This window comes from Haliaeetus albicilla, chromosome W (assembly GCF_947461875.1).
Source record: "Haliaeetus albicilla chromosome W, bHalAlb1.1, whole genome shotgun sequence".
Lineage (NCBI taxonomy): Eukaryota > Metazoa > Chordata > Aves > Accipitriformes > Accipitridae > Haliaeetus > Haliaeetus albicilla.
This window is the reverse complement of record NC_091515.1, coordinates 3259882-3272506: the sequence shown is the minus strand read 5'-3', so window position 1 is coordinate 3272506 and position 12625 is coordinate 3259882. Positions and strand designations below refer to the sequence as shown.

Sequence of the window (12625 nt, the reverse complement as noted above, 5' to 3'; positions counted from 1 at the left end):
GTAAAGGGTGAATCTGTCCAGATAAGATTAGAGCAGACTTGCAGAAAGAGGAATCATAGGTGCATCTTCTAAGCTCTATCACACTGCAAACACACACAGTTTTTAAAACAGTTATGATGCGGCACCATTTTTCATCAGCCATGTTTAAGTCCTCGAACATGTGGATTACTTGCATTGTGGGGTTTCTGGCTTTTTGGTGGGGCTTGTTTGGGGGTTTTTTGGGGTGTTGTGCTTTGGTTTTTGTTTTTTTTAACATAAATAATTTTTTTTTTTTAAACATTTCAAAGCTACGCACATTACACACACTGGATTAGCAGACAGTACACAGGCAAAATGGCTTATCCAAAGGAAAGCATACATGCCAGGAGACTCCGCTTCCAGTTAAACCAGCCCAGCTCCCTCACTGGCCATGATACAGGGTCTAACATAGACAGTAAAACAATCTGTCTTCTCAAGAACCTAACTACTATGTTGTCACGACCTGATCTGAGCTGCTGTAGCAGCTGGATGTGTCTGATGTCAGTAAGATATTCAGGCATAGCAAGGCATAGCCTCATCTTAGATGTTACTCGTTTTTCTGCCCTGTTGTTCCTACAGGTAGGACAGACCCTGGACATCAGTAATGAAATAATTCATTACTTGTAGAACAGTACCTAAAAGCCTCACCCTTTCAATTAATTACAAAACCAGCAGACTTAAAGATTCTTTGGGTTTTGTGGTTTGATCTTCAGCTCTGAGGACTCTCAAAAGCTCCCAACTTTCACTTAACAGTGTTAATAATGAGTACATAAACTAACTGCCATCCCTCATTTCCTTTATATGATAGCTGAACACTCATGAAATCATTTAAGGGTTGCAGTAAAAGTATTGTTATTTATTCCCTCCTTTATGTGCTCTTATTTGCTATAATACACCAAATACAGTCCTTAGCAGCCTTGTGATAAAAACTTCTCTATAGAGAATGAATAAAGTTCCCTACTACAGGTCAGGAAACGGGTTAAATGAATTGATGGTTTGACTTAGAATACAATACACAGCATGTGCTCTCTTACACCTCTGAATCACAACACAGTTAAAGAACATGCAGAAATTATGGGATACAGACAGTGGAAGCCTCATTGAAAGATGAAGGATTTGTGTTAGCAAGACTAACTCCAGCTTCAGATCAGCATATGCCAAGTCCAGTTTAGGATTTATTAATATCAGGATTTTGCAGCTAAATCTATAAGGATTTTCCTACAATCAGAATTGTGCAATATCCTCCAAAGTTATACGCAAATTCCCAATTATGGATGAAGAGGCAAAGGTTGCACTTCCTGGGCCAAAGAACCATCTGAAAACTGTCAAAAGAACAAACTTCTACTAATGGTCTGACTACTGTGAAGGAAAACAGTAAACAGTGCTGTTAGCAGGGACTCGATCCTGTGCAATTTATTCATTACAGTTTTATAACGGTAGGCTACAACATATCCATGCACTCAAACTTTTTGAAAAATGAAAAAACTCAATTACATTTTATGACACAAAGCACAATTGCACAGCTTTCTTCCGAGCTTAAAACATAGCCTAGAAGGAAAAAGCACAAGTTGGACATTCAGAAAAAGTGAAAGCATATGAATTGTAAAACCTGGGAGGAGAATTCTTCCAGATAAGACAATTATAAAAAATGTTAACTAAACAATAGTGGCTATGTTGTATATAACCTGTCAAAATACAAGACATATTGCTGAATAGCCAGTGACAAGGATATTTTCCATACATCATTACTATTATACAGTACACACTTCTGCCTGACATACCAAATATCACACGGCAGGTGCTGATGCTCTGACTGACTACAATGTGAGCAGCCTGATGTGCTGTATTTTAAACTCACAGAACATGGTACTGGGATATATTCTCCAACTAGAAGGAAAAAAAAAAAGGGATACTCATAGTTTAAACAGAGAAACAAACACCACCACACACTGATTTCCAAAGGAGTTTTCAGATGATCCTGAAAAAAATGGTTACCTTTTCTCAGAAGGCTGTAAGATTGAACAAAGCATACAAAAACAGATCGTAGGAGAGAGGGGTTGTTTGTGCTGTTGGTTGGTTGTACTGCTCTTTCCAGTAACTGCTCACCAGCCATTAAGAAAATAAGCAAACAGTACTTCAAAAGTCAGACACCATATTAAAGCTTTCATCTATATGGATATTTTATTTACATTATATAATTAATGTAATAATGTATTTTATAAGGTTTGTTTTATCACACTCACAATTGAAGAATATTAAAATAATATCAAGCTCTGGTAAATGAAAAGACAGCAAGGACAACTAAGAACTTAATTTTTTTAAAAGCATGTTCACCAAAGATACCATTAAGTATATAAAACTTTAGTAAAAATACTAATGAATCTGTGTAAACTTCACAATAACAAGGCATGCTCTAGTTCCCAAAGAATGAAAAATAATGATTCAAGAAAACTACACTTGACTTAATTATAAAAATACTAACAAAAAACCATTTCATTTCTTCTGCTCACTTTAATGGCCCTAACACAACAGCAGTTTATTACACTCCATTATTGATACTGCACTTTTCCTATAGCTAAGCATAAAAGCTATAGGAAGGCATTCACCCCATTGCCACGCTCTATATATATTTAAAAAAACCTGTGTGACGATTTGGTAAGAACCAAAAACAATGGCTATGTAAACACAGCACGTTATGAACCTCAATACCTTGAGGAAGGTCACAAGAACCCTCTCAAATCGGAAACCCGAGCCAAAAGCGGCAGCGGACTCGAGCCACGGCTGAGCGGGGCAAGCGAAGGAGGAGTTCGTTTCCTGCCTCCATCCCCTGCTCTCATCAGCAGACCACACGCAATTACCTCCCTAATCAAGAACATCCAGCAAACAATCTGCTCAAAGATAATTGCTAAGTACATTTGCCATCAATATGCACAAAATTATCACTAATAAATGTCACTGTGAATTATAGTCAAGTGCTACTAGACATGGTATAAACATGGATCTACCCCAGTGACAAGAATCACTTTTCATACCACGCTGTGAGGAACTCCCAGCATAGGCAATAAAAATCACAGGGGTTCAAGCTAACAAAACGTCTCAGCTTTTCCACCCATTCTACTGTGCTACACTATACCACTGAAGCAAGAGGTGGGCCATTTTTTTAAGTGAAGTATAAACCCATAGGCAGTCTGCAGTGATAGCTTATTATAAGCAGGTGTTATTTCTAATGCATTGGTTAGCTGACTTCATTCTTGGAGATTACTCATCACAGTTTAAAATACATTAAACCATTTCAAAATGTAGCACTTAATCTTTTGACATCAGAAGTCTGATTTCCCCAGAGCAACAGCAGGTGCCAAGGAGTTAAACAGATTTTAATGAACAGTTCTCACCATTCAGTGAGCAAGCAGCTATTAGGCATTCTCAACACGTGTCCTTGCTGGACAGACTGTTGAGGGAAATCCACACTCAGGTACTTTTGGTTGTTCTTCCACACTTCACTTGCACTGTATTAGCATTCTGGTACCATTCCTTTTTGCCAGACCATTTTTGGCTCTATGCTATAAACAACGTGCAATTACAAACTCAACAGTATCTTTACGACAAAGCAAAGGGCTCATCAGGGCTCCTGTGCCAGCATTATCCATCACGTGTTCTGTAAGAGCATCTTGATACAGCACTACACAAAGATTTGTGGCAGTGTTATGACTTTCTTTTTGCTGTAATCAAACTGATTTTGAATGCATTCACATTATTCACATTCAAAAAGAAGGACCAGATAGCAGAAAGAGAACAGCTAGATTATTTGAGCATCTTCCCTGCCATCTTTCATCTTGCATAATACATGCTCCATTTCCTGGAGATGCACTTATATTTGAATATTCTGCTTAAATTCTTTCAAGTTTTCCCGTACTCTTGTATAAACTACTGCCCACTAATTACATTTTAGCAGTTGCCTTTTCAATAGATCAGTTCTAACCATAGTACCGTTATCTTCCCTCACTAGATTCCTAAAATTTGCATTCAATTCACTCCCCGGCTGCTGCCAGTTTATGAAACATATGTGAGAAGAAACACTAAATAATTGCAACATCACTGTTGCTACAGTAGTATGCGGTCAGCTTCACCCCAACTCTTTTCTGCTCTTCTGAAAGAGAACCGTTACCACCTTTCAAACTGTATGAAAATAACTAAAGCTAAAGGTAGGTCTACAGCAGCACTTCTGAACAACTCTTTAAAAAAATGCCAAATTAAGTTTGTAAATAAATGATCATGTTAAACTTAATACAAATGTTTAAAGAAAAAATAAACCAAACAACTTAAACACTGCTCTAGGAGGTCTATTTTGCTGTAAGAACCTGTAACATGTCAACAGTTTGTTAACAAACATTTAATTCTAGCAGAAGATGACAGTCAATACGTAATGAAAAGCTCTCATCACATTTTGAAGGTGTTCTCTTTCACATGTATGATACAAAGGAAGATGGTTTACACCAAATTACTTCAGACCCTGAAGGAAGTCAATCAGTTTTGTTGTTGACTACATACTTCCAATCTCACATGTTGTCCTGAACAGTAAACATGTTGTATGTAACCTCACTAGTACTTTGTTTCTAGTTTTAAAGCAAAGTTTGGGATTCGTAGTCTAAACAAAACATAAAATCATGGAATTATTTAGGTTGGAAAAGACACTTAAGATCATCAAGTCCAACCATTAACCTAACACTACCAAGTCCATCACTAAACCATGTCCTAAGTGCCACATCTACAAACATCAGAACTTTTTAGTCTCTGGTGGGATATTTGTGTCACTAGCACTAGTGTATACCCACCGTATGAGCCTGGTGCTTTGTCTTCATAAGTAAAATGAAGTTGCAGCTCCTCTTCTGACATTCGACTGATGAATACTTTCAGCAAACAGCAAATAATAAACAGTGCATTGTGAGCCTGCCAAATAAAGAGGTGACTAGAAAAGAAGCGGAAACAAACAAGAATCAGTAATGCTTAACCTGCAAACATGCATCAAAACCCACAAGAAAATACATGCCGGAGTAGACAAAGGGGTTCCTACAGTTGAAGCAAGGAAAAGCCAAAGTGCTTAAGCAGGGAGTCTTCAGTTGATGGTACAGCAAACTGGAAATGTGTTTAAAAGAAGTATTTTTTTTCTTCCCCCAAGAGAATACAATTCCTAACTTTTGTTCCTAACTAATTATTCCTAAGTCTGTATTGTTAAAAACACCACAGTTGCCAGAAGTACCAGTTTTTTTAAGAGCTCACCAGGTGGCTCAGCATACTTCTAAAGGTTTCTAGATACTATAGACTCAAGCCACCCAGGCATTTGGAAATTTTCAACAGCTTTGATATGAAAGCTACTCTGGCTCCTTGAACCTTAGCACTTTTCCTAGGCAAATAGCTTTCAGATAACCGTAGGCATTTACGGACTTCAGAAGCACAATACAACAAGATTCTTCTATGCAACAACACACAGAGACATTTTCCAAGCTTTCTGAATGCAAGGGGAATATAGCTTCGTTACATTTTCGTGAGTCCCAATAAGCAACTGCTGGGAAGCCCATACAACTGCATATAGTCAAGCTCTTACTTGAAGCTGTATTTTCAAAGTATTTTTGGATTAAAGCAGCAGGAGCTATCCAGGCAGGAATAACTTCTTTCTCCAGATATAAGCAAAAAGGTTGAGGGCAGCCCCGGGAGAAAGGGGACATTAAAGAGAAAGTCTTCCTTTTTGAAGCCCTAAATCTGATGAGAGTTAGACATTTGTCTATGGGTGTGGGGGAACAATTACAGAAAGCTTCCTGGAAAAACTACACAGTGCTGCACACGTAACCTCTTAAGAGTTATTTCCTACTGCTGAAGGGGCAAGCAAAACCAATAGCAGATGCATGATATGATTTGAAAGCAATGTATTTATACAGATGTTTGTGTTCAAATCCAATCCAATTTAAAATATTTCCAAGATAAAATACGGTTTCATACATTAAGATTTAGCTACAAAGGTCAGGTGATTTTTAAAGGGCTCTAAATCCATAGTAAGCAGAACTTACACCATTTGTACACAAATGTGTTTATGTAACACACAGGATGAACACAAACGTGTCTTTTTCCACAGCAATCCATTTACCTTTTACACTTAATCTTCTGTGTTTGGCAAAGTACTAGATACTTGTTCTGTTTCAAACAACAATTTAAGAGAATTCTAAGTTTTGGTCTGTAGGTATGTTAACTAGCAAAGTAAAAAACTCGAAGAGCTAGCAGCAAAAGGAACATTTAAAAACTGAAATGGCGCACACAGCTTTTTTCCAGGTACTTACTTCTGACATTCTGCTGAAATTTTTAACTCTTTGGTTCTAGAAAGAAAGACTTTAATCAATGACCCAAGGTTTCCTGTTCGAGGATTCTTCTCAACTAGATGAGGAAAAATAAGACACAATTATATAGCACACATAAGTTGTCACTATTTAGTTCAAACAATACATAGAATGAAACCAAATTTCAATGTCTTAAATATTTCTACGTAAAGCACAGTATGTCCACTTTTCTGTACAGCTTTGTTCTTCTTTTAAGATTTTTCCAGTACATGCTTTACTACTCTGTAATTGTTCTCTAAACAATACTTTTCATCCTAGATTTAAAATATCCCAAATGTGGAGCTCTTACTACTTCTTCCTTTCCAAGAGTTGTCTACAGCACAACAGTCACCTGTCAGAAACCTAGGCAGGTTTTCACAACTAGTTTTTACCTTCTTGAAAAATTGTTGATCACATTTACATTATCCCTTCCTTACATCCTCTGATAAATTCTTTCCCCTTACTGATCAGCTTAGAGTGCAGAAGGAAAAAGAGGTAGTGAGGATCAAGTTATTTGTTTTAAACCTTTCAGTCATTTCCAGTTCTATAAAACAGTTAACAATGGAAGTTTCTAGAAGTCCAGGATATATATAAACACACTCTTTACACTAATCTTACTAGTGGAACACATACAAGTAGAGTTAAGTATACTAAAGACATGGATGTGCACATGTATGCTGTTTCTTAATTCTTCTGATAAAGCACATGGAAAAAAGTTAAGATGTCACAATTTCTCACCTAAAGACTTGCAGACTGAGATTGTGGCTTCTTCCAAGAGCTTTAAGTCAGCACTAGGGGAGGGGGAAAAGAAAATAAAAAATGGTTACACAAGCAATTAGGTCCCTGTACTTGAAGTGAAAACTCTTTACAAAACAGTAGTAAAATATTTCTATGAAGCACTTAATTTTACCAGTCCATTAGCTGCTTTACATAGATACCACAGAAGCACAGAGTGGTTGAGGTGAGAAGGGACCTCTGGAGGTCATCTTGTCCAACATCCCTGCTCAAGCAGGGCCACTAGAGCCAGTTGCCCAGGACCACGTCCAGGTGGCTTCTGAGTATCTCCAAGGACAAAGACTCCACCATCTCTCTGAGCAACCCATTCCAGTGCTCGGTCATCCTAGCGTCAGGCAGTAAAACATGCATTTGAAGTACAGTGACAATAAAACAGGACACTAATATTGCAAAGTGAATTGTTTGTCAAGGTGAAATGATGTCACTACATCATTTGTGTTACTATCACCTTTGTGGCTTCAATACCGCCATGCTTAGCTTGATGCCACTGAAAATACACATACAACGGCAGCCTACAGAAAGAGCTTCATTTTTGACACAAACTACCATATGAAGTAACACCTTTTTAAAAAGCATAAATTAAAGAGTCCTCAAACCGACATTTAACCTCAACCTAAGCACCACTTTCCTTTAAGTAATGTTGTTTTATTAATGCAACAATCACACCAGATATACCAAATTTTTCATAACTTCATTAGCTGCCTGTTGGTATGCCTCAATGAAAACCATCAGCTGAAAACAATAAAGCACTAAAGCAGAACCTTCCAACAACCGCTGAAAGTAAACACCAGCTGCATCAAAAGACATTTATATACTTCTGTCGCTACAAACCTACCAGTATAGAGTAACTGATCCTTGAAAACAAAACAGAAGAATACATGGGAAGTATATTTTTCCTGAACAGATGGGGGAAAAAAAAAAGACAAATAATAATCAGATATTGTGTCCAATGCCACATTAAGCAGTATGAAGGTGTCCCAATATTAACACCTAAAGGGCAACCTGTTCCAGTGTTTCACCACTCTCATCGTAAAAAATCTCCTCTTTACATCTAGCCTAAATCTATTCTCCTTTAGTTTAAAACCATTATCCCTTGTCCTATCACTACAGGCCCTACTGCTCAGGATATCGGAGAAGATTAAAAGCCAGTCAAAAAAACCAATTCAATGCTTGCAGACATAACATACTATGTAATATAGGCTGAACAATTTCAGAGCTCATGCAGCTACATCCTTGTAATTAAAGGTATGAAAATCACCATCCACAGAATAAATAGGAAAGTAGCAATGTAATGAAACCTGAATAGTAACTAAGACTGTAAAAGTCAGTGGTATGGCCTCCATTCAAGCACTCCTCTCACATAAAGATATTGGAAAACTTAATACTACCATAATTAGATTCCCAAAGTTGCTGTTGCTTCCTAAGCATTAAATTTTCTGATGAGTAACCTGATTTATATAACAACATCAGAGACTGAAGACAAAAAGGGCATGGAACCACATGCACTCTCTCTCTGTCCCACGTGCTCTTGGCAACTACCTACAACTCTGCCAGTGAGCTTCTAAAATGCAGCAGTGGGGGAAACAGTGCCCCTCCTTTCTGTTCTTCAATTTAGATGGTAATCCATTTTACAGCACAGTCCTAACAACTGTTGCATCAACCTGAGACTAACTGTGGTGCTGTGTGGGAAGTCCCTAAAGCAGCTCCACTGCTGAAAACTCATGTGGAGCCATGCTCTTGGAAGCTGTTGAGTTTGTCTGAGCTGTGCTCAAACTCCTTAGGACTAGAAGAGGAGGTAAGGATATTGGTAGAAACAGCAGCCAAAACAATTCCTCCAAAACTTTTCAGTAGGAAATGCTTCAAGATAGACACATCAAACAAATTAAGTTTTAAGATGCCTGCAAATTTTCCTGTATATCAGACTAATTTACTGTGCAGTGAGCTGACAGCAGAGACAGCTCTTCACCTACAGCTGAATATCCTAAGACAACTTCAGATTATGCAGATTGGCTTTTTTAGATAAAGTATCAGCATTCTTTCCTCCCCCATAAATTGCTTTGCAACGTAAGTTTCAGAAAGAACAAACTCACACTTTCATATATACTTTAAAAATGTTAGACTTCGTCTCAAAGGTGGTCTCTTGTTTCAGTGCTAAAAACATGCAGAGTAATTAAAAACAAATGGTATAAAGCTAGAACACCCCGCCAGCAACTACAGACAACGCAGTTTTCTAGTTCTATACGAGACAAGGACTTTTTGCACTTTAAAAAAACAAACAAAAAAGAAAACCACAAACCAAAAAAACCCCCAACTTCTAAACTTGTCCAGCTGACTGCTTGCAATGAGGATGTATTCTTTCCTGCAAATATTGGACACCAATTGACTAGAGAGTTCTTAGGTACTAAATAATCGTAACCCAACACAACGTGACCCACCTCCCACTATCCAAAGATGCTGGGGACTTCTATAATACAGATCAAGTGATTACTGTAATTGCTCCAGGATTTAAACTATAAATGTAGACATACAGCTTTTAATTCTGGTTAATTTTTCCCCTAATTTCTAAGCAGTTAGGTTTTAAAGCATTCTTACAGGGTTTGGGGGTTTTTTTGGGGGGTGGGGGGGGTTCTTCCTTTCGAGTTATAAAAACCACACAAAGTCCTCAAACAAATTCCACAGAGTTACCTAATTTCTACAAGTTGCCAGGATCAAAAACAGTGGCAAACCAAGCAAGACCTTCAGATGTTCAGCAAAGCTTTCAACGCTCAAGTCATTCTTTTTCCCACCAAAACAAAGTTTAATGCTTAAAAACTAACTACAGCCCACTCCCCTGTATTCATACAACAAGAATACAGAATTGAATTTTGCCATCCTCAGGACGAGGCAACATCTGCAAAATTTCAGTTCACGCAACAGAAACACCTAGCGAGAAGGAACTACAGCAGAATATCACCCCAAAACACACACACCCCCCCCACCAGTGAAATGGTGTTCTTACACTCAAGAGAAGTAATACTACTGCTACATCCCAAGGATGGATTCATAGACAGGGTATAGTGGGGGGATACAAAAAATAGCAGCCCATTTCCAGGTACCTGGGGCAAAGCTTAGCAGTGGCTTTCTTTCCTTAACTTGGGCAGGAAAGAAAAGTGAGAGATGTGGAAAAAGCCATCTGCCTATTTTTTTGTGCTGTGAAGACAGGAGATACATTATAATAACACTTTGGCAGAAAATGCCAGAGTCAAGATTCATAAGGTGGCACAAAAGAAATGCTACAACCAGCTATGGTATTGAGTTTGCTCTATAATCCCTGTGAAAATGACATTTGGTTAATGAATTAATATAAAAATGGAAACCTCACACTAAAACATCCGTCCTTTCATTAATCCATAGAGCGGCACTGGTAGTATTCAAACTGTTTTTCAGCACTAGCAACAAGAGCAAGCACTGACAGAGTGAAGCTCCTTCACTGCACTGATCACAAATAAAAGTTCTAATTCTCTCTGAAAACCGTGACCCAAGGAATACAGGCTGCCTTGTTGCCAAATCTAGGTGTGTATACACACGCGCACACACACACACAGAGAGAGAGAGATTTTAGGAGCTTACCATTTGGGACACAAAAAAAAAAGTCTAAAATGCATTTAAACTGATCCCTTTCAACACATTACGTTTAATTTTAACAAAGTACCTATGGGAGGATCCAGGAGAAAACAACCTTTCAGAAAAGAAAAGGAAAAGATCCCACACATTCTCCACTCTGCAATTTTGTCTACCGAGAACTGGGAAAATAAAAATTACACTTTTTCAGATTGGAAAAGAAGCTCCTGAAAGACAGTGTTTCCTAGAACATGTAAAAACAGAAGAGAGATTCATTTGGGATGGAGGGGTAAAATACCCTCTGGTCTATGAGAACCATTAGTACATTCTCAACAAGATTATCAGTTTCTAGCAATAAACAAGCAGCAAGGTAAGTAAACTCTTCCTGCTGCTTGATGGCACTGCTGAGCATCACTAGGAGAAACCCAGGCAGCCCAGTAACATCCAGTAAGCCCTGCCATGGAGAAGACACCACTTTAGAAGATGTTCACATGCACACAGCAACAAACACCATCTTCAGGCCACGGATCTTTAGTATCACAATCACAGTGACCTGGGTGAGTTTGTACATGTAATTATATATTCAACTGGCACTACCTGAACTAAACCATCTGGTTTTGGGAAAGTAGTACATATCCCAATCATATTTACCAGTTTACAATTTTCCGAGGCATCAGCAAAAGGTATCACCTGGTGTGGGGATTCAAACAGGTTGTGAGCACAGCCAGGAAACACTCAGGATTCAAAGAAAATTATACTTAACCACACAGACTTGACTGGATCATTTAGATCCAAGCAAACATGTGAGGTGCAGGATTGCTTCCCACACATTTTAGGAAAAAGTTTCAGGCTTCACAGGAATTCCTGCCTCATCCTGTGATCTGGTGGCCAGCATTTTCAAAGTCCTTTATAAAAGCAAGAAATTAATTTTACTTCGTTTTTTACGTACAGGGTAGGCCCACAGACTTCAGCAAAATTAAAATTAATAGTAATAGTGAAATTTGCTTCCTGACAGCACAGACTTCTTTAAAGAAAATGGTTTTATCTTGTTTTATTTTAAAGGTACCAAAACAGGAAAGGTTTTACAGTGGCAGTGATTTTTGTCTTGTAACACCTCAACACAGCAAGCATATTTTGCATACAAATTGTCACTACAAACTCGTCTATACACAGGAAGCGTCTGTGTGACACCAGGTATCACACATCAGCGATGGAAGTAAAAAGTAATCAAGGGTAATGAGCTTCTGTAGGAAAGACAACAGCACAACCACTACACCCCTATGTCACATAAGGACACCGTACTAGGAAGAGGAGGGAAAAAAATCAAAATTAAGTTCAAACTTGCAAGCTCAAATACTGCCTCTCTGATACTAGAGGTCACCTCCTTTTCCTGATACAAAAGTTCAATCCCTCAAACCTGTACTATCATAAAAAATGCCATTTGGGAATTCGATGCACACACACTCACTAAAACATATGGGAATACTAACAAGCCAAAATTGCCTCTTCTTATTTCACAAGGAAGAGTGAAAATTATGAGTTATCTATCATATGTATAGGCAATGATTACTGACCAAGTAAAACAAAATATTGAAACAGTATTTAGACAATAAAAATTTGTTTTGTCTTCCTGAAATTGCTCTTCCATCATTTCATAATTGATCTTATGTCAAGTTTTTTTATGTTGTTGGGATTTAATCACTTTGTAGTTACTGATCATAGTACAAGGAGTTTCTTCATCAGCAAGTTAGTTTTCTGTAAGAAAGCATCTTTTCACTAGAGGTAAGGAAGAATGGTAAATTAAGCAGACTATTGCTCAAAAAGATTTCATAGTTTTCATTGACTGC

The 12625-nt window shown here is 37.9% G+C and overlaps 1 protein-coding gene across 5 annotated transcripts in view; it reads right to left on the bottom strand.

The window, feature by feature from the left end:
- Positions 1-12625, bottom strand: part of DYM (dymeclin) — a 217518-nt gene that overhangs the window by 185578 nt on the left and 19315 nt on the right. For all 5 annotated transcript variants that reach the window (XM_069775295.1, XM_069775299.1, XM_069775296.1 and 2 more), the window contains 3 exons: positions 7122-7174; positions 6348-6441; positions 4851-4984 (listed from right to left, as the gene is read on the bottom strand). In XM_069775295.1, the coding sequence (XP_069631396.1) occupies positions 4851-4984; positions 6348-6441; positions 7122-7174 (281 nt within the window). The remainder of the gene's footprint in view (positions 1-4850; positions 4985-6347; positions 6442-7121; positions 7175-12625) is intronic.